Here is a 21,960-nt window from a genome sequence, read left to right on the forward strand (position 1 = left end):
TTTGCATTTGGCCCATCATAATATTTTTTAACCACATTTGCAATAACCAGTAACATCGCCCTCCTATCAGTGGCATGACAGGGAATCCAGTGAAAGGCTGACAACAGACTATAACACTGACATAAAGGAGCCACAGATGTAAAGATGCAAATGTATGTATACAACGGCATGAGCTATCTGAACACGCAGGCTTGCTAAACAGGCCAGCAAAGAAAAAGTATGCATTAACATTTTTAGGTAGGCCAAGGATGTGAGCTAAATAAGCTTTCAACAGTAACAGTTTGTAGAGATAACAAAGAGATCAGCAATGCCATGTGTATACATCTGTATTTATAAATCTTGCAAAGTTTAAGTGCACACAAAATAAAGGAGCTATTGAATTGGCCATAGCACATCTAGAGGCTTATCGGAGGATGGACTCTTGCTAAATTTGCATGAGGAACGAACCACAAAACAACAATATTCTCACCAAGTTTAGTATGTTTTTTTAAACAGGAAGAACATGCTTGTTATAGGCGACTGACTACTTCCCAATATGAGTACACGATTATGCCTTTATATTTTGTTTCTCTGATTAGTCAGGTTTGACGTTAAGGAAACACCGTTTGGAAGAAGGGTTAATAAACCGTAAAAAGCATTGTGTTGTCTAGTGGAAAAGGGGCTAAAACTCTTCCGATGAATACTGGCAACATAAAACCACTCCGAATTTAAACGGTTAATAATTTGTTTTATCTTTACAAAGATCCTAAAGGACATATGTGATCATAATTTAATCAATTCAGTTCAATAATTTTTGAAAATAAAGTTATTTTATGCCCTTCATGTGTACAGGAAGCCAACAGGAAGTTAGCCAGCTCAGCCAAAGTTAGTTTCTACCTTACACCCAATCAAACTAAACCTTCAGCAAGCATGTAGACTTTAAAGTGCAAACACTCCTTTTCTTAGAGGTTTAAGGTGTCAAATTCAAGCTTCACGATAAAACTGTAATGAAAAACACAGTCTTGAATCCGTTTGCAAACTTAACCCCATAACCCACATTACTGAAAAACTTCAATTGTTTTAATCTCTGTTCATATGAAAACTCTTTCAAAGAACTAAGAAAGATGTCTTCTCTTAAATGAAATTCAATTCAGTGTGTGCTTAAGGAACTTCTATTTTAACAAGAAAAACAATACGAGGAAGTTAATAAAGCTTCTTGTTCTGAAGCTGAATGATGAAATTCCTTATGGACTTAACATCATTGGCACAGTTACACTGAGCACACATTGCCAGACTTTCTTTTCCGTAATGTAGCTGCTGGCTTATCAAGAGAATTTCTTCTTTTCAAACCCTCTTTTGGAAACACAATTTTGCTGGAGCAGTTTATTATTGTGCAGCTCCATCGTACCATACCTTACATTTGTAATCTCCTCTGGTTAAACATTTTAAAAAATGTATTAGTCATCTCAGAGCCACATAGAGCTAATTGTGCTTTAACATAATAACAATAATAATCTTTCCTTGAACCAGTGAGACCACTCACGAGGATCCCAGTTGGAGACAAATGAAGAAGTGAAGTAATACTGATACATTTATATGACTGATCTGTTCTTAATAGCCGTGGAAAACTGAATCAAATTGGATTTAAAATGCTGAAGAATGTCTCAACTAGGCCAGACTTATATCAGTGTGAGCCTAAATCTGTCTGTAAAAGCATAACATTGGAATATAGGTTTTGGGTGTTAAGTTGGCCAAAATGACAGGGCCAGAGAAGCTGCACTGAGGCTCCCATAAGCCTCTTTTTTTAGCTTGGAAAAACCTTATGGATAGAAAAAGTTTAAGAGCCATCATTTAAGGTAACTACCAAGCCTCCTATCAAGCTTGAAATGTTCTCACTCTTAGAGCTACATGTTGTGTTTATACTAATCAAGCTAATTCAAAAGTAACCTTTTCAAACAGACACAGCGGGGGTTACAATCCAACATGAAACATCCACCATCTTGAAAGCCTTAAGCTTTCTACTGAAAGATGAGTACTGACATCAAAAAAGGGACAACATTAACATGCCTCTTTTTTAAACAATGACCACTGACTATCAATAATGACGTGATGTACTTTTAAATAGGAACATAAAAGTTTCAAAGCAGCATTAATTAACATTTTGACATTAATAATGGATCAAGTCCCTATGTTCATGTCATGTTTAAAGTGTTGCTTGTAGTGATGAAAGCACAGAGAATTACAACCAAACCCTGTAGTTCATCTCAGCTTTATAAACTGATTCAGTGCCTGTCATTGTTTTGGTTTTCTTGCTTGCAAATGTACTATTTTGGTTCAATATTTTTTAATCAACCCAGTGGGAAAAGGCAGCTGTTTCAAGTGAGAAAGCTCTTATAAACCAAATATGTGCTACCTATCCAGCACCACACAGCAGCACACAGAGACTTGCTAATAAACACAGCAGAGCATTTAGCAGCTAAACAGTAAGATATTTCCCCCAGGAGTTGGTAAAGACCAAAAAGAGAGGCAATATTGGACATTTATTAGGCACAGGCAGATCCCTAAATGAATATTAAAGATCCTTGATGAATACTGGAAGTGCAAATAAGCATTTGTTGGCAAAAAGTTAACATTAAAAAGGAGAGATTATGTGAATGTTGTCTTTACAGCTTATTATGTTGCAGTCAAGTGGCTGACACATTCAAATGATGCAACCTTAAAAATAAGAAAGGTATCAATGCAATGTAAAATATTTCTCAGTCATAATAATCTGTGTATCTGCAAAACAAAAAGTTGTATGGATTCTTGAGTTGAGTGTATAGTTTCATTCCTGAAAAAACTCCTGTATTATGCCTGAAAATTACACTGCTTCGAGATGGTGGACAGGGACTATAAACAAAAAAGGTCCTCAGGCAAATGGGCCGTTGTAACAGAATTTCCATTTCACGCAAAATGTTTGGGACCACTTCCTGTCAGTCACAAACACTGCAACAGGAAAGAAAACTGGGACAGATTGAGAATGTTTGCATTTACAACTGTGAAATGGTCTATAGGGGAAATGACTAAGCAGTAATGTTAAAACATTATTTTCTGTCTGATCCGTCCCCCAAATGGATTAGCTTTCACATTTTTCTGTTGTTACATTCATCAACAGTCACTGTGAGCTGAGCCAGAGACCTACTTTGTCGGAGGTCTGACTAACTGCCAATACATCGCCTGAAGAGCAAGAAATTAAGTTAACATTCCTATAAGGGAACTTTCAAACTGTCACTGACTGGGTAATGTAATCTAAAAGGAAATTGCTTTTCTGCAAAGTTTTACATTGAAGAAAAAAGCCAATATAACATTAAAATAACATGAATTCAAACAGCCTTATGAAGAATGCAAGTTCAAAAGAGCCATTTTCATCCACCATCCAGCTGGTCCATTCGTTTGCAACAGAGGCATTTGGTATTTGTTTTGACAGATTTGTTGATTAAAATAGAAACATGAAATGCTGCTTTTTAATTCATGCTCAAGACGAACAGGCGCAATTTCTCGTCATGCATCTAAATCCTCACTGAAACCACCTCTCAACAAGGATCAAGATTATCCCGATATTCAGCAGCAAAATGATCTGCCGTTGAGTCACGAAAAACACAGATAGGAATTTTAAGATTGATCAAAAGTAGGATTTGATCTCTAAAATCAGAGCCTGAGCAACGACCATTATTAGTTTTGAAGTTTAAAGAACCTGCATTTTCAGATCCATTACAATCCGATTACTTAAATCTTATCCGCAAAGTTGAAAAGGAGCTAGATAACACTTCTCTGTAATCTTTAACTGAAGGAAACACTTACAAACATCAGAGATACACTGATGAACATGTGTGCAAGCTTTAAACATTTAGTAACAGGCCTCTTAAATATCTTCAAGCTGCAGGACTTCAAGCTCAATAAAAAAAGCTGAATGTGTTGAACTTCAAACCAGCATGTTCAGATGTGTCTTTACTATTTAATATAGGGGGTTCACTGATGATTCAAAAATGACTATGAAACATAAAACAGAAGACCTATATAGTCAGATAATGTAAAATACTGTATACTTGTGTTTTGAGTGAAGTGGTCTGACTTCAAACAGAAATAGAGCATCATCAGAAAACAAAGAGTGCCCTACTTCATTCTAAAAATATCAGTTCAAAAACCTGTATTAGTCAAACCCTACTTAATACCACTACGGCTCACTAACTCATTAAATAATACCACCAACTGTGTTTTGATTAAATGATTAAACAGAGCAAGTTCTTAAGAGGCTTTTGGGTTATTAACTTGTGTCTGAGACCGTACTATCACACATCAATATACAGAAGACCAGTGGGGGTCAAATGACTCATTACCATATGTCACTCAGTGCTTTTCTCTGGTAATTACAGGAAAATGAAAACGCTCTTTTCCTCCCCTCCAACCTCATGTGAGCGTCTTCTGACCTGTGATTGCACAAAGAGCTGTGAAATGTAAAAGCATAGCATACGTTTTAACATTCTTCCGACCAGGCAATAAAATGTGTCCAATTTGTTTGCCACTGAAAGTCAAATGGTAGTCGGGACAAGATGATCTAGCGCAACTCAGAGCAGGCACAGTAGCAGGTTTAATTGGCATTAAAGAAAGCGCTCACTCAGCAGATGACAGCTGAAGCTGAGGGCCACGCCAGAGGCTCTGTGGCTGCACTCAGGTTAGCATTAATGTTCTTGGTAAAACCACATCATCAGAAATCTTATTTTCAAACATGCAGTTTGTCAACTTCAGTGAAAGTCAGCTCCAACCAAAAATACTGTGCAGATAAGGGGATTATTTGCTGTAGCTCTTATCTCAGGATATGTCAATACCTCCTTCAGGACAAATACAGCTACAATGCAGGGCAGGAAGGTGCACATTCCACCCACAGGTTCTTTGGCTTTTCTCTTTTTTAAGCGTCTTTATAATTATTCTTCATAAGCTCCAGGTTGCTATCTTGTGCGTGTACTCCTACCTAAAATCCTCAAAATGTTCACAGAAAATGGAGTAGAGAAAACAAGGGAAAGATTTGTTGGCTTTATCCTAGTGTTTGAGACTCAAAAGGCTTTAACTGAGCTGTGAAAAACAACATTTATATCTAGTACCATGAAATAACCTGAATGACAGCAGTGCAATACTTAGTGCTGTGTTATGATCAAACAGCCAATCTCAAGGTTATGCCAGTTTGTTGATAAGCTATACTCTGAGACGATGCCACAGTAAATGCATGATTACAATTGAAATACTTTAGACCACTTCAATAAAACTAAAGGTTCAACAGAGGTAAAAACTGCATTTTTTATGAAAATGAAGAGACTTCTGCTTCAGTGCTCTCTGAACCTTTTCCCACTTGCAGGCATATGTAGATTTGAGCTAATTTTGGGCACTAGCTCTAAAAATGTTTTCACACAATTAAAAATCAAAACTCTGACCAGGATGACACAGACAGCTTGCTAATCACCTATCGCAGCCTTTTATCTGCAAGAAAACTCTTTGAAAATGCTCTTTTTAAAAAATCATTACAAGAAGATTGTATAGAGCAGAGTACAACAACTTAACGTCTGTGTGAATATCACCAGTTTCACTTAGGTGCCATCAAATAATCTCAAGAGGGCCATCTTGTTAAAGGCAATACAACATGTTGAGAACATCACATTTAATGTGAGGGATTAAATAGCTTTGACTGCAGCGAAACAGAGCAGCACAGTTTCATTTCCCACTACAAGCTGCTTCTACACAATGAGCTCTGAACTACCTGTTTTGCCAACAACGGGATGGTTCAGTGAACACCTCAGTGAAATGCATCTCGACATAATTTTAACACTATGTCATGCTGGAGCCAAAATGGGAGTCAGAATATAGCATCCATCGCATCACTGGGAATATTTCATTTTTATGTTTTCCCTGTTAGGCTTTGTTTCAGTAGTTGGTTAATAGCAGAGAGATGAAAATACAATGCCTAACTGAGCAGGAAACACTCTGGAGTGATGTCAACAAAAGAAAGTGAATAGAAAGTTGGCTTACTATAAAATACTTTTAAGGTTTCAAAGGTGCTACGACATTATAATCAGACTGTATATTGCCAATTTGCACAAGATATTGATATTAATGAAGACAGCAACCGCTTTCGACATCCACTGCTCCCACTCTATTGCCTTTAAATTCACTACAGAGTTGATCTCTTTTTGTGTTATCCCACTGTTCAAGAAAATAGGCTACTGCTGAGCTCATAGCCCCTATTCCCAGTCCCTACAAGCCGACAATGAGTCTGCAATGGCATAAAAGATAATTTGCCGTAAATGCTCATGATACACTTACTCACATATACACACACCCCTCGTTTTTTCTGCTAAATATCATTAAATTGACTTGCCACCAGGAATGATTAGTGTGATGGAGATTTATGGGAATGAATGCCTTATATACTGTCACTTCAGGCTCCTATAGTATACTAGATATATCAGACTCTTATAGTTACCCCCCATGAAACATCTGTGTGTGTGTGTGTGTGTGTGTGTGTGTGTGTGTGTGTGTGTGTGTGTGTGTGTGTGTGTGTGTGTGTGTGTGTGTGTGTGTGTGATGGCTTCAATGTCCCTGAGAGAAGGAGAAGACACTTCGTGTGTCAGACTTGGCACGAGAAGCAGAAGGAAAACGGAAGAAAAATGTGTTTCTACAACGTGACTGCATTCAAAGCCTGAAAACTGTAATTTGAGATATGAATTCATTACACGGCCTCTCATCAGTAGCCGGGGATCATGTGATGCAACAGCGCCGCTTAGCGACGCTCTGCACCGTGTCTGAGCGGCTCTGGTGGTGAGTCTCCCCCCTTCACCAGCGGACTCACCTTCGGTGTCACAAAGCGCGACTGCTGCAGGTTTGCGGTCGCGGATGTTTTGCGCCTTCTTCTTCGGAGTCCGTGCGATGAATGCTGAGTTTTACTGCCGTGGTCTGAGGGCCCGTGCAGGCAGCCACCATGACCTGTCCGTTTACTGGCATTGTGGTTCCTTCTCACAGCGTCAGTGAAACCAGAGGAAAAGTGTTCAAACTTGATCTGGAAAACAAGGACAGAAAATGCTATTGCTTATTGCACTGCAGCCCTCAAAATCGCAGACTTGTTGAATTTGACTCTGTTCTATAAAAAGGACGCGCGCCTACATGCTGGTGCCTATATGAGCCATACACACTACCCAATGTCATTATATTCCTCGTGACTCACAAGCATTTTAACAGTTAGAATTAGATCAAATACGAGCTGTCCACGTGCTTGTATGTGCATGTTCACGCGCGCGCGTTTGTGTTACGTATGTTGGACCACAAGTGCTGGCGCGTGTGTTTGTGTGCATCTTTTGGGGAAGAGGAGACTCGGGTTATTGGATGGAAAGCTGGCGTGACGAAACCAAGTTAAATTTAAAGGTAGGACGGTGAGAAACACAAAATACGGTGTGTGTGTGTGTGTGTGTGTGTGTGTGTGTGTGTGTGTTTGTTTGTGTGTGTGTGCGCGCGCGCGTGTCAGTGTGTGTGTGTGTGAGAGAGAGAGAGAGAGAGAGAGAGAGAGAGAGAGAGAGAGAGAAAGAGAGAGAGAGAGAGAGAGAGAGAGAGAGAGAGAGAGAGAGAGAGAGAGAGAGAGAGAGAGAGAGAGAGAGAGCGCGTTAAAAACAGCCTGTGGCTCCTAAGCGAATATTCCCCTCACGCACCTCTCCGGTGCCGGGCTCGCTATGTAGGGCAGCAGCAGGTTGTGTGTCGGGGACTCGGACGAACGAAAGGAGCGGAGAGGGAAACACAAACCAGCCACCCCACCAACCTGCCTATATGCTCCACTTTTAGAGGAGAGCGAGTTTGCGGCAGATAATAAACCACTGAACCCCCACTATTTCTGCTCAATATCAGCGTCACCCGCGAGAGGAGAGAGTTAGTTTGAACCCTAGCCAAAGAAAACAATAATTAATCCAACTCACCCCATTCCCGTGACACATCTCTCCAGGCGTCCAGGTGGAGATGACATTGCAGCCTGTTACTCCATTCGGGTGCCCTCGGCAGGAGTGGGAATCACATAAGACTCTCCTCCGTCAAATTAATCCATACATTTCTCCTCCATCCAGTCCCCCCCAAAACACCACCTCCACACGTATAAATCCACCTGTCTGCCTCTGAAGACCACCCCCCTCCACCAGCACCTCAACCCCGGTAGATTGGTAGTATTCCTCTCGGTTATGATGTTAAACACAGTCCACTCAACGGCAGAGATGGATAGGGGGGAAAAAAGGGGGAAGAAGAAACGCCGTGGAGGTGCGTGGATCAGTGAGACTCCTGAATCCAAAATAAGCCTATTTGGTTTGGAATCTCCAGCGGCAGCCCCGCGCGTTCCGCAGTGAGGGCTCGTGGACAGGTCCGCGCGCCTCCTCCTCCTCCTCCTCCTCCTCTCCTGTCCTCCTCCTCGCGCTGCTCGCGGATTCTTGGAGACTGAAGGGGGGATTCCGTCACAAATAACATCAAAAAGCACGCAGACACGTATATAACCCCCCCCTCCCCCCCAAACACACTCTCTCCCTCTGTATTTTCCCACTCTCTCTCACGCGCTCCACGAAAGAGCACAGCACTCTCCCCCCAAAACACCCTAAACAATTCAGAACAAGTTTAAAGGGGTCGAGCTATTTTTGTAGCTCTGTGCACCGCACGACGGAGGTGATGCTCCGGCAGCAGATAGAGCGCCGGGTGGAGAGGAATAAGGAAATATTCTCCGGCAGCCTCTTTACCCCGCAGCTCGCCCGCCCACGCTTCGCTGGCTGAAGGTACTTACACATCAGCCTAGTTAATTAAACATATGGGCAAGGGGCCTGAATGAGAAAATGATCGTGTGGTAAAGGGTGGAGAGGGGGGTAGTGGTGGAGGGTGACTTGGGTGACTCCATTTCCTCGTCATAAAATGTCAAAAAGATGTGGTGAGTTGAGAGGGTGCGCGCTAGAGGAACATTTTCCGAAAAAAAAGCGACTTCAACTTCACAGTTAAAACTAATATGTCTTGTCCTTGTGTCTCGGTGTTTTTGCTTATATGCGCGTCGCTTTTCCTGTTAAGTCTTCTCCCCAAAAATAGGACATAAGAGAGGTATGGCGCACTCCATCATCCGTCGTTTATCACCTGGTGTCAACTCGCCATAAGGAACCGAGTGCATTTTGACAAGCAATATCTGTGTGTGTGTTTGTGTGTGGTTGTATGTGTGTGTTTGGGTTGTGACGACCGTCTCGGCGTCAAACAAGTCACCGCGTTGCGCCTCCGCTCCTCTGAGCATCCACTGCGCACAGATAAAACATTTTAATTTCCGCTGAACTGTTGTAAACCAATCATCTAGTGGTCCCCCTTCCCAAAATCTAAACCACAGATTCCTTCAAAATGACTGCACCGAAGCGTTGATTGCTGATATGTCATGTTCCCTCGTCAGAGCCGGGGTTTGTTAAACGGGTGAGATAAGGGAAAATAGAGCCGACGCACGTGAATTACACAGCCTCAATTAAATATAATTAGCGGATCAAAACTGCAGCACAGGGGGTCCTTGGGGAGGGCTGACACCTCCCTCGCTCTCCCCCCCCCCCCCCTCCCCGTGCCTCTCTGCATCTCCCTCTGAGTTTTCCTTTGGAGTCCCATAGCGGACAGATGGTGTAGATACTGCATGGGGCCATGTTAGCAGGCCGGGGATCTACTAGGACTGGCTGTCATAAGCTGAGTTACACTTTGAGGCAAAAAAAAACCAAAAAAAAAAAACCTGTGTAAGCAGACCAAAGGGCTTATTATTTAGGAAAACTTAACTTCCCCCCCCCCTCCCCCCCCTCCTCCTCCTCCTCCTCCTCCTCCTCCTTCTTCTTTATCCCTAGAATAAAAATCTCCACCTGTTGATGTCCTCCTCCATCAGAGCCTCCAAGGCCTGAAATAAAAGAAACAGACGATTGCATAACGTGTACATAAAAGAGAGAGAGGGACAGACCACATGATGAGTGAATGGTGGTCCACTTTTCTTTTGAGTAAAGAATTCCTGGGGTTTCAAGTATAATGGCTCTGACTTTCTTTCATACCATCTCACCCACCACCATCTCATCCTGCTCCTTTTCACCCATTAGAGGCGCCCTGTTGGGACAGGCTGGACACAGGACATACCCCCTGGGAACTGTGGAAAATGCAGTTAGATGCTATTAACAGTGGCTTTTATTTTTACTATGGTAACCAACAATTACCACCAATAGAGCCTAAGGTTTTCCTATTCTATTTTTAAACATTATGCTATTTCCAAGGAAATAAAATCATACATTATACAGGGCCATCATTAATAAGACTTTAAGAAATTCAGTTTCTTTAAATATGATCTGATTAAACGGCATTCATGCCTGCAGACCTCCCTAAAGGGCTTATTTAGAGATGACCTTTCTCAGGATTCTGGTGCAAAGTCTTGAGAATCTCTCTTTCTCATTTAGTATGCATTCATCCGGTGCACAGCAGCACAACACATGGACAGTAGAGTGAGTCAGCTCTGCCCCATTTGAAGACAGTTTCAGGTCCACAGTGTTGGTAAATTCTCTGAACATGAATCCCCGTTATTATCACTGATTTATGACCACCAGGCTCAGCTATCATGCATCTTTCATGGGCCAACATTGAACAGAAGTTACTCAGGCATGTCGTGATGCAGAGACAGTGCCGGACACGCTCACACATGCAGACACTCAGCTCAGGTTCAGATCTGGCTTCACAGCATCCAAACACCCCAATGAGCCAGCTGCCCAGTGAGTGATAGTATAATATTTGAAAAACAAGAGAGACCCATTGTGATAATGGGTAGTGTGTCAAGAATGTGCTAACTATTTTGTTATTACTCTGTATAATTATTGTAGACAAAAGCGCATCGCACTAATGTTGTTTGGCTAACAGTCAAAGCCCAGTACTCCAATATTCCTGTATTGAATCAGAGGGGAGGAAACGGAGTCTAATTAAAGCAGCTCCAACTATGTAACCAGCAGGCAGGCTCACAAACAAACTGATAAATAAATATATAAATAAATGAATAAATAGATAAATAAATTACAGGGAAGAGAACGATTACACAAGGCCTCTGACAAAAATGATGTGGGCAATTTTTGTATCCATGGTAACTGACTTTTTCAGAGTGTCACCACTTTTGTTTTGGAAGAGGCGCAACCCAGATGCATATGGTTTATGTTTCGCAGAACTGTGCTGGACTACTTAAGTCCCCATTCATAAACAACTGGCACCACTAACTACAGGATGCCAGCCACTCATTCACAGACTGATGTGCAGCAGACCCAACACACACAGTCACACAGTCACACAGTCACACAGTCACACAGTCACACAGTCACACAGTCACACAGTCACACACACAGCTGATGCAACTAATATGGAAATCTTTTAAAGCACACGCTGCTAATTAGCTGCACAGCTAACTGTAACCAAGTCCATAAAAGCCTGTTACTGTCAACTTTGCTTAAAAATCTTTTTGGTAAGAAGCACATTGTTTCCATGACAACAAGACCTGATGGCATACTTTGGGTTGTATTTTTACAATCAATTTGTATGTTTTATTAAGAATAGCTTTGTGGATTTTATGCATCTCACTCACTTACTTTCCAAGTGCCTACAAGCTGGTTCTTGTATTTAAAATGTCTTTGCATCTTCACACAGGGAGCTCACACTTATCGGACTATCATCAGTCAAGGTTTCAAGGTTTCAAGGTTTCAAGGTTTTATTTGTCATATGCACAGCAGATACAGCGTATATGTTGGCAATGAAAATCTTATGTCGCGTGCTCCTCCAACAACTCAACATGCATGGTGCAAAAGATAAATAAAGTAGTGCAAGTAGTGTGATTGACAGGCAAACACAATAGAAATCCACAAAAGTATGATTCACTTTAGCGTTTCTATGCAACTGGAAGTAAGCTGGTTGGTAAAGAAAGTAGGTGGGCTGCATTCGTCCTGATGACTGTATGATGAGCCTACGAGATACATTTCTGTCTTTTTTTTATCCTCGACTCTTCCTTCTTTTTTTCCGACTAAGGCACTGCCATTACATTGTAGCTACAGTACGTGGCTTTATATAGACTCAGGAAATGAATCACTCCGTCAATAAATGGCAACTAAATAAACAGACATTTATTCAAGGCTCTATATCTGGAGCACAACGGTGTGATAGCTGGCATTTACCGAGTTATAGATACTCTAGTCTGTCTTTTTACTTTGTCTCCCTCCCTCTCCTGCACTCTCCACCCTCTCCCCCTCTCTCGCCCACAGAGAGTGGGTGACCTGGAATGAGCTCTCCTGCAGGCGGCACTGCTTCCTGCAGCCAGACAGGGGCAGTGTGTCGGGTTTTTTTTAGATCTCAGGCAAGCTACAGGCTCACTCTCTAGGGTTTTCATTAGCTAAATCATTACTTCATTCAAATTTATGGGCACCTTTGAAAACCACTTGTCTCAAAAATTGATATCTGATTACTTCCTGTCACAGTGCTGATCACAGTGAAAAGTTCATGAGTGCATCTGCCAATCAATTAGTCGAAGGTGATGCACTGCTGTGTGTTTTTCACTTGCCCACACCAGCATTTATCCTTGGCTTGAAAAGGTCAGTCAATAGTTTAATAATTAATAGCAAAGAAGGATTTAGAAAGTCTTGCAGCTTAGGTGAAAGCTCTGTCGTTAAATCATTATTCTTGGGTAAAATATGTGAAGTAAATATGCATTAAAATGAAAATCTCTTATCTTAATTCAGTACAATATTGTGGCTTATTTCATGAAGTTTAAGTTAATGAGAAAAGGAAAGTCTATGTTTTGAATAATTCATGTTAACTTTAGGGCCAAAAAAGAGCTGGACATAGTTAACTTTATGCATGCTAATTATCAATCCAGACACATAGTTCAGCTTGGGGTAGTTGTCATAAAAAAGAACTTTGGAAAATATTTTTAAAAACACATTTTGGGATTTTTTAGTCTTATCATTTTTTAAAAGCTACAGCCAGCAATATTTTATCTTAGCACCAAGACTGGAACAGCTAGCCTGACACTTTTAAAGCTGTACAACAATCAAAGTGTAAGATTGACTTGTTGCAGTGTTACGGGACATCATGTCAATAAATCTCTTCATGTCTCTGTAATGTTGCCAGGCAACCAACCAGTAGATACTCCAAGCCTCCCAAACTGTAAACCTGTTCAGAAAGTTGAATTAAGTAGTCTGACATATAACCCGCCGATTACACCACACATAGACGTTTCTACAAGGGTTACAACAACACGATATAAGGTTTGAAAGGACAAGTGTGTAGGATTTATGTAGGGTAGTTTATTGGCAAAATGTAAGTATAATGTTCATAACCGTTTTCATTACTAATAACAGGAAGCTAAGTTGGCGCTTAAGCCAGATTGTATTGCATAATAGGCAATAAGACAACATAATTAAAACAATTTTGTGTTTGTTCATTAACGGACTAACTGAGCCACTATTGTCTGACAGGCCGTGAGCAATTTACTGGCGAGGCTGCCTGAAGGCCTTGGTAGTTCTCGGACAAGCGAGCACTGGGTTGAGCAGAGGGGTTTTCATCTGGCTGTGCAAGATGCCTCTAAATCCTACACACTGACCCAATAAATACTTAGCTGGCTGAACGGTTTTGTTATGTTTAGACTGAGCTAAGCAAGCCGTTTCCATTCTACAGTGTATGCTAAGATAGATAATAGGCTGCAGCCTAATAATTACACAGAAATGGCATCCATCTTTTCGGAAAAAGCAAATAGACGTAGTTTACAAATGATCATAGACATTTAAAAACTGACCTGCAGGTTCTAGGAAGTTGACTCTGACTTGGGTATCCAGGCATTCACACGTTGATAATCAGAACAGTCATACAGAGGTCACAGACTTGTGCACACACAGAGAAGCAAAGAGTACACCGACTGCTCAATATGACACACTGCAACACAAAAATATGCAGAAATGATGTCATCCAGTTGATCAGGGGAGGCACACAATTAGACTTTGTTGGTTAATTTGCACTTAAAGCACCAGGGCACACTGGTGCTCCATTTGACAGCTTGGAAATTCACAGTGCCATAGGAAATCCCATTTGTATATTCAGAGTGTTAAATTCTTGGGGTGCTCAGAGTGTTCGTGCAGTACTTTAGGTATATTGGCTAAGGAGTTGGTGAAATAGACCGTTTCATTGTTGGAGGCTGTAGCCAAATCAAACTAATTGGCCCAGTCCACAGAACAATTTGAAATAGCTCATCTCGAGGCTCTTACTTTTTATGGGCTTTTTTCTATGATCAGCATAGCCAGAGGGCAGGGTAACTAAAGGGAAACCTATCTGATATTGAAACTTTCAGTTTCAGATGAGACCTCACAGAATGGGCTCTACATACACAATTTACTGAAATGTTTCTTGAAAAAACTATAGGCCGCAGACGCTGTTTGTCTGTTAGCAAGATCAACACCAGTGATATGCTCGATGGAAAAAAGATTTAACAACCTGCAAATATTTAGCACTGACATATACCACTCCAATTATGCATTTTTTGGTCCTCTAGAGCTCTTAGAAGCTACAAGCACACTCAATCCACTTGTTTTCCATTAACACAAATAACTCAAACTGAGAAAAAAAACCTACATGTAATGGTTCGGATCGGAGTTGCTTAGTTTTTTTGTTTGTTGATTAAATTATCAAATTTAATTTCAATAGACTTTATCTGGGGATAATACTTGATTATGGGGATGATTCCAATAATGAGAGAAGAGCATAAACTCCCAGCTTGGCCATTGTTCAACTGCTGAATGCGTCTTTATTCTGATGCTGGTGGGGAAAGCAGTTGGTTGCTGGCATCAGCCTATTGGGTTAATAAAGAGCACTATGATCAGTTATTGGCTCCTCTGTGGGTAAGAAAATAACCAGAGGGACGAGCCTGTTTTATTTTTGAAAGCTTTAAAGGGAGCAATTGTTAGTAAAGCAGAAAGTCTGCCAAATCAAGAGTCAAAGATTATCCATCATATCAGAAAGATTGTCTCTTTTTCATTAATCGAGACATTTAAAAATAATCAGCTCATGTTAAACTGAGAAGCCCTCAACTGATGCCACTAGTGAATGACTTTAGGTGGCTGAATGCGTAAGGCATCTGGTTTTATGTATTATAAAAAGCATTGATTGGATGTTTTCAAGTTCTACAGGATGTTGTGCATTTTTTTTGTAATCTTAAGCATCATGGCCAATTTGTCACACACAGTTTTCATGTGACAAATGGGAAAACTACATGTGACAAATTGGCATTTTCCCATGATGCTTAAGATTGCTAAAAAAAAAAGCATAACATACTGTAGAACTTGAAAAAATCCAATCAAATGTTGCTAATGCTGTTGCTAAGTTAGCTTAGTTTAGGTTGAACTTTTGGCCCCATTTCACATTTATCAGCAAACAGATACAAGACAACATAGCTTTTCTTTCATACATTATACTTACAGTTTAGTATTCTTGGCAGTAAAATAGTTTCAAAGCGCAATGAAAGCACTCAGTGAACTTCATATGGTTATACTTTAGTTTGTTTGAAATCAAATTTAGGTTGAGTTGCTGAAATTCCTTTTCTGTAGGAGAGATATGTGGTCTAGCCTGAGCAAATGAAGAGGCCCTTAAAGCAGAGCTTTTAAATACAGGAAGTAGCCAATCAGAATGTACCAAGTGCCGCCACATTATGGGGGGTGGATTTTAATTTCTAGTTTAGAGTTGTTTTTTTCTGTACTACTTTAGTGTTGGTGCTTTTGGGTTAGATTAGAATAACTACACTATCATGAGGGTAATTGTTCTATGTTGTTGTGTTTGTAGTTTAGTTTGTAATGTATGTCATTGTTTTCCCCCATTGTTTTGAAAAATGGTCTGATCAGCCATTACACATGTTCCAACTTTTGCTATCATGTCTTTCTTGACCCTTGTCTGTTTGGTCCTGTTCAATTGTTTGGCTAGCTTAGCCCGACTTACGCTGTGTCAAGTTGACTTCTTCTTTTTTATGGATCCAACACTTACATATCTGGTAAGCAGTTCACCTTAATTTCTTGGTAAATAAAACTTTAAAATCCACCTGTGACTCCTCATGCCTGCCAGCTAGGTCCCACAAACAACTATTATGCATCCACCTGTTGTAGCTACCGGAATACTCATGCTAAAACTAAAGACTCAAATAATTGCAAAAAATAAATAAATAATGGAACACTTTGATCATAAAAGAATATAATAAAAAGAACGCTTTACGATGCCACAAAGCAATCATTATTTTATTTATTTTTGTCTGTTTTCAATTACTTCCCATATAAGACAGAAGCCGTATTCAGTAAAACCATGTTGATTTTCCTCATGAGAAACAAATGATCTCTTGAAGTATTTTCAGTGTGTTTATGATATTCCTAAATTATTTTATACCATTAATAACCCATTATTATTATTACGTTTCTTTTTTAATAATATATTGTTGGATGCATTTATCGGTTGACTCTCTTATATTTAATCAATGAAATGGTTATTGATATCTGAATTAATTTGTTGTTTAATAAAAGACTGTTTTTTAAATTGGGCCTCATACTAAATTAGTTTTTGTGCATCTAGTATATTAGCCAGAGTTTCTGTTTTGTAATTTTAGTAATCTCACTAGTCTATTTTTTGGGACATTTATTTATTTTCTTGGCACATTATGTCCGGTCGATGTGATCAGTGATTGCCACATAAACATAGTTGTCGAGGGTCTATTTGTCTCTCATGAAGCAGCGTGTTTGCCACCTGCTGTGTAATCTTCTTTGACATTTTGTACATTGATGCCCACTGGCTAATATATCTTTCCCCATTACACCACACCGTTGAGACAGACACAGACGGGCTGTTATAGTCTGTCACATTGTTAGTTTCATTATAACAAAAGTAACCTACACAAAAGGATGCTTTGGGTAATGATTGATGATGGTGGAAATGGGAAACTGAAGATGTTATTTTCTTGTAAAAATCATTTGTGTGAAATTGTTTCTGTGGTGAGTAAACTAGGGATGTGTCTGATATCACTCCCTTCATCACTCATTTACTACCCTCTTTATTATGTATACTTTATAGTTCAACAGTGAACCTTGTATTGAGATATCCGACTCTTACTTATTATCTTTATTTTGTGTCAACACCGACAGCACAACTGTCATTTTGGTAGCAGAAAGTACATGCCATGGACACATTATGTTTATCTCCATGACAGTAAATGTAGTGTACCTTGTCGCAAAATATTGAGTGGTTTCAGACACAGCCTTTATGTTCATTTTGTTAAGATCAGGGGAGCAATCGATGGGGCCTAGAAAATTACAAGTTGGTATTCATTTTGTTTTCGTTTCATAAATGTGCAGAGCCTGTCATTGTTGAATGGATCAATAATCTTAGTACGTGCCCTTACAGCAGAAGCATAAAATGCCAGGTTTAAGCAAGATTTAATAACAAGACTTCTCATTGAACGAGACACTATAACAAACATCAGAAAAAAATGTCTCTGTATTGTGTGTTGCGTGAGTTGTCAGCCACTAATAACATTCTGATGATGTCAGTGGCATCATAACATTTTTAGTGGTGCATTGATGGTGCAAAATTGCCTGATAGGATTACATTGCAGCCCGTCCAGGTTCTGCAGCGCTCTCACTCAATATTGGACCAATTTGAGAAAAGTGTTCCATCAGTCACTTAGACACATAAACATTGAACAAGTTACCCTCTGATTCAGAGTGCTGTACAGTGTATGTAAAATGTGCTAAACTCATTTATGTGGGGGCTTCCTCTCCTCTGTATCTTGATTGTTGATGCCTGTACATTTCTGCCGCTGGCAACAACACTCGGAGGCGTAGGTGGACTGACCATCATGAGTGGCCAACTGGGACCTGAAGGCCAGCAGTGAGCAGAGAGACCCATGACTTACCCAGAGAGAGAGAGAGAGAGCATGTGGGATGCGGCGGGTATTGAGTGCATCACTGGTCCATGGCGCTCCCCTTCCAACTATTGTTTAGTTGCTGTAAATAGAAAAGTATAAATGACTAATGGATATGATACAACAGTCAACTGAGAAATCAAAGTCAGTCTGTAAAAGTCAGAAGAAAAGGACATTTTCTAACAGATAGAACTACAACTGTCACGAACAGATTTAATGTGGGTGCAACAGTTTATTATTATCCATTGTAATTTGATCATCATGTAAAACAGCAGGAAATAACCAACAATTAAATGAAACTGAAGTTATTAATTGAGTTTATAATTATACCTTTTCACCTCTAGAAGTAAAGAAAAAAGTGTTACTGATAACAATGTTCCAATAAGTTATAACAATAGGACCTGAATCTGAAGCAATCCATCCATCATATATTTAATATATACACCTATGCTTTTCCTGCAGTGACATGTCAAAATATCTTCCATTAAAATAACTTTGCACTGCTGTCATCCATTCTATCATTCCATAAAACTACTGTCTTTGGACAAACCTCACATTTACAAATCCAGATTTCTTCAGTTTTTACCAGCTCTGATTTTGTGTGAACCATCAGACTTTGGAGCTGTTGACCCCGACTGGATTTTGTTTTTTTGGCATTCTGCCTGGTCCCTTGGTTCCTTTTGCCTCAGCTAACTGCCAACCTGTTTCCGACCTATATCCTGCCTTTTGACTGCTGAAATCTTTTTTTGTTTTATGACTCCTACCTGCAGATTCCTGTTTGTGGGTCTCACTCCAGAAGTGATTCACTGACACCTACGTTTTAAGACTGCTAAACAGAGAGAGTAATGTGGTATAGTCGAAGATTGTAAAGTGAGTGCCTTTCCTCTTGCACCCAGTCCACGAGTTGCCTTAATTTTCCTGAACATCTTTAGAGCCACGTTTCCTGTATTTATCTGCCTCTGATCACAGCATTTTCTTTCTACTTTTGGCTGCCTGCCTGGTCCCTTCTGCTCTTGTTTGCCTTGGTTGACTGCCTACCTGTTACTGACCTACAGGTATACTGCCTTATTACTACAGCCTTTTTTGTACTACTGCTCCAACTGATCTTGCTTCTGGGTCTCAACCAAAGTCTGTCACAGTGCAGAAACTTAAGGCAGAGCATGGAAGCAAAGCCAATAAGAGCCATTTAGTTTAGTCTAAGAATATACCACTACGATTTTAGACACTGTCCCATCCGTCAGCTGATCTTAACCTGAACCTCATTTTCCCACCAGCCTCTCTGTACACCTGCTTATGCTGTTTCATCCATCCCTTGCCTGCCTGTTTTAGAAACCACAGCTATTATTTGGACTTTTGGCTGCCTGCCTGCTTCGCTCTGCTCTTTTATGCTGTTGCAGATCACCTACCTGTTGCTGAACTATAAATCCTGCAGTTTGCTTATACTGCATGTGCACGACCATACTCAAACCTGCCAAACCCTTTTTCTAGGTCTCACCCAAGGACCTGATGAAGTAAATAATGTGCAGGCTCCAAAAATAAGATGATTAGCAGGCAGAGCGTGCAAGCAATGCCAACAAGAGTAATTGAGTTTAGTTAAAAATGTACTGTGATTTTTAGACACCGTTCCTTCCTTTTTCTGTCACTTCATCTCATTCTGAACTTCGTTTGCCCATCATCCCCACAGCCCATGCTGTTACTATTCACCAGATTGTTTATTTGTTTCCTGTATCTTCCTGCCTGACTGTTTTGGTAATTACAGCTATTATTTGGACTTTTGGCTGCCTGCCTGCTTCCCTCTGCTCTTGTATGCTGTTGCTGAATACCTACCTGTTGCTGACCTATGTATCCTGCTTACTGATTATATACTTTAGCCTGCATTTATACCACTACTCAAACCTGCTGATCTTTTTTGTAGGTCTCACCCAAAGATCAGCATGCCTGTTTGCCTTTTCTCTCATCTGCTGTTGCTCGCTACCTATCTGTTGCTGACCTATATATCCTCAGTTTAAAGCCTATTTGTACCACTATTCTTACCTGCTGATCTTTCCTCTGGGTCTCACTCTAGATCTGTGACAGTGATTGCTTCTATTTCAGTTCTCAAAATGTAAGATATGTAGGGGGTAAAGCATGAAAGAGTTATATAGTCTAGACTAAGAATGTACTGTTATGATTTCAGAGACTGCACCAACCTTTTTAATTTATTATAACCCAAACCTCAATTCCTCTATCGACCCCACAGTATACCTGCCCAGTATTTCTTAACTATACTGTCTATTGCAGCCTTTTTCTCTGTATCTACATGCTTGCCTGTTTTAGTAACTTGTTTTTAGACTTTTGGCTTCCTGCCTCATCCCTTCTGGTCTTCTGTGCCTCCGCTGACTGCCTACCTGTTGCTGACCTGTATCTATCCATCTGACTAGAAAAGCTTTTGTACTACAACTCCTACTTGCTGATTTTGCTTCTGGGTTTCAATCCTGAATGGTTACAGCAAAGGTAGGGGCAGAGAGCATAGAAAATACATGCAACAACGGCAAGAGTAATAGTGATTTTCAGCCATCCATCTGCCCATTCACTGCTTTACCGGGTCCATGTTGTGGTGACAGCATGCTAAGCATGGTAGACCAGTTGTCCAGTTCTTCCTGGGGAATTGAATTTCAATCTTTATTTAACCTTTTGTGGAAATACTGACTACAGTATCTTTTGGCTTATAAATTATTCAAGTTAATATAACAAGCATGACACCATAAAACCAATTCAGCTGAAGAGTTCATATTGGTTTACGGTATTTTTCAAACTACAATTGTCTAGGTTTTGTGGGGGATTTGTCACTTCTACACAGGAAAGTAGGAGCTTATAAAAAGCAACGGAGGATATTATTATATCCTTTTTGTTTCACTGCAGGCTGTTAAGGTTAAACACAAAATAATCCAAACTCATCCAAATTTGAAGTTCCACATTAAAATTCATCAGCCATTAAGGTTATTACAATGGCAAGTTTATTTAAAGCATTCTATTAAAAAAATGGATTATGCAGTATCTTTGTAGACCATACAGAAACACTTTGTTTCACTGTTTCCAGAGCGTGAGTGGAAGAGTGTGGAGGTTATTGCAGGTCTGTTGAAGTCAGCCCTTCTGAATATAAATGTGTAGACCTTGCCTGCGCGCAAAGCATCAGTATGCAGCGAGAAAAGAAAGCAATTTGATACATCGTAGCTGTACATCTTCCACATGTCATGTATTATGTGAATAAATGTGTCAAATTGCTGCACAATTGGGGGAAAAAGCAGTTCTGGCATGTCTGAGGCTACAGGTGTGCCCCTGACACAACTCAGCTTGGTGTCTAAATGAAAATATATCAATTATTGGTGGAATGCCCACTTTCCTCTATTTAAAGAGATCTTAAATTGTCATTTGGCTACATCAAACCAAAATCCCTGTGTGTTTTTGAGTGCCAAGACAGGTGTTATCTCTGTTTCACAGCACCATCCCAACATGAAAGCATGATCTCAGAAGCAAGTGGTAGCTGATAATCAAATAATCACCTGCTGGGCAGGAAACAACATGATAATTTCATCTCTGTTGCCCCTTTGCACTTATATACTCAAGAGTGGAGTAGATCTAAAGCAGCACTAAGCTTAATCCTCAGACTGTTGTGTTTTCAAATCACCCAGGAGGAACAAACATCTTAAATTCTTTAAGCTGTTTCATTATGTTTAAGAAGCACTTAAAGACATGCTCACACATATTCGATCCAATGAATGTTTTGAACGTGGAGAGTATTTATAAATTAAAGCCCTTTCTGAAACCTAGGATGGGAGAATTATTACCACTTTGCATTACTTGCGTTATTCTCTATATTATACCTAATAAATAAAATATCATAGAAATATAACATACATTTTTAATTTACTGAACACCCCCTTCATACTGTACTTACAGTATCTTCTCCCCTGTATATGCTGTGTGTTCGAGGT

The 21,960-nt window shown here is 40.1% G+C and overlaps 1 protein-coding gene across 1 annotated transcript in view; it reads right to left on the reverse strand.

Moving 5' to 3' along the window:
• The window catches only part of grin2ab (glutamate receptor, ionotropic, N-methyl D-aspartate 2A, b), an 88,382-nt gene extending 80,213 nt beyond the window's left edge, over positions 1 to 8,169 (reverse strand). Inside the window, exons 1-2 of the mRNA XM_063884164.1 lie at positions 7,968 to 8,169; positions 6,857 to 7,063 (exon numbers count right to left, since the gene is read on the reverse strand). Of these exons, the coding sequence (XP_063740234.1) occupies positions 6,857 to 7,063; positions 7,968 to 7,985 (225 nt within the window). The 5' untranslated portion in view covers positions 7,986 to 8,169. The remainder of the gene's footprint in view (positions 1 to 6,856; positions 7,064 to 7,967) is intronic.
• Positions 8,170 to 21,960: the final 13,791 nt, after the last annotated feature.

The sequence above is a fragment of the Eleginops maclovinus genome, chromosome 5 (genome assembly GCF_036324505.1).
Source record: "Eleginops maclovinus isolate JMC-PN-2008 ecotype Puerto Natales chromosome 5, JC_Emac_rtc_rv5, whole genome shotgun sequence".
Taxonomy (NCBI): Eukaryota; Metazoa; Chordata; class Actinopteri; order Perciformes; family Eleginopidae; genus Eleginops; species Eleginops maclovinus.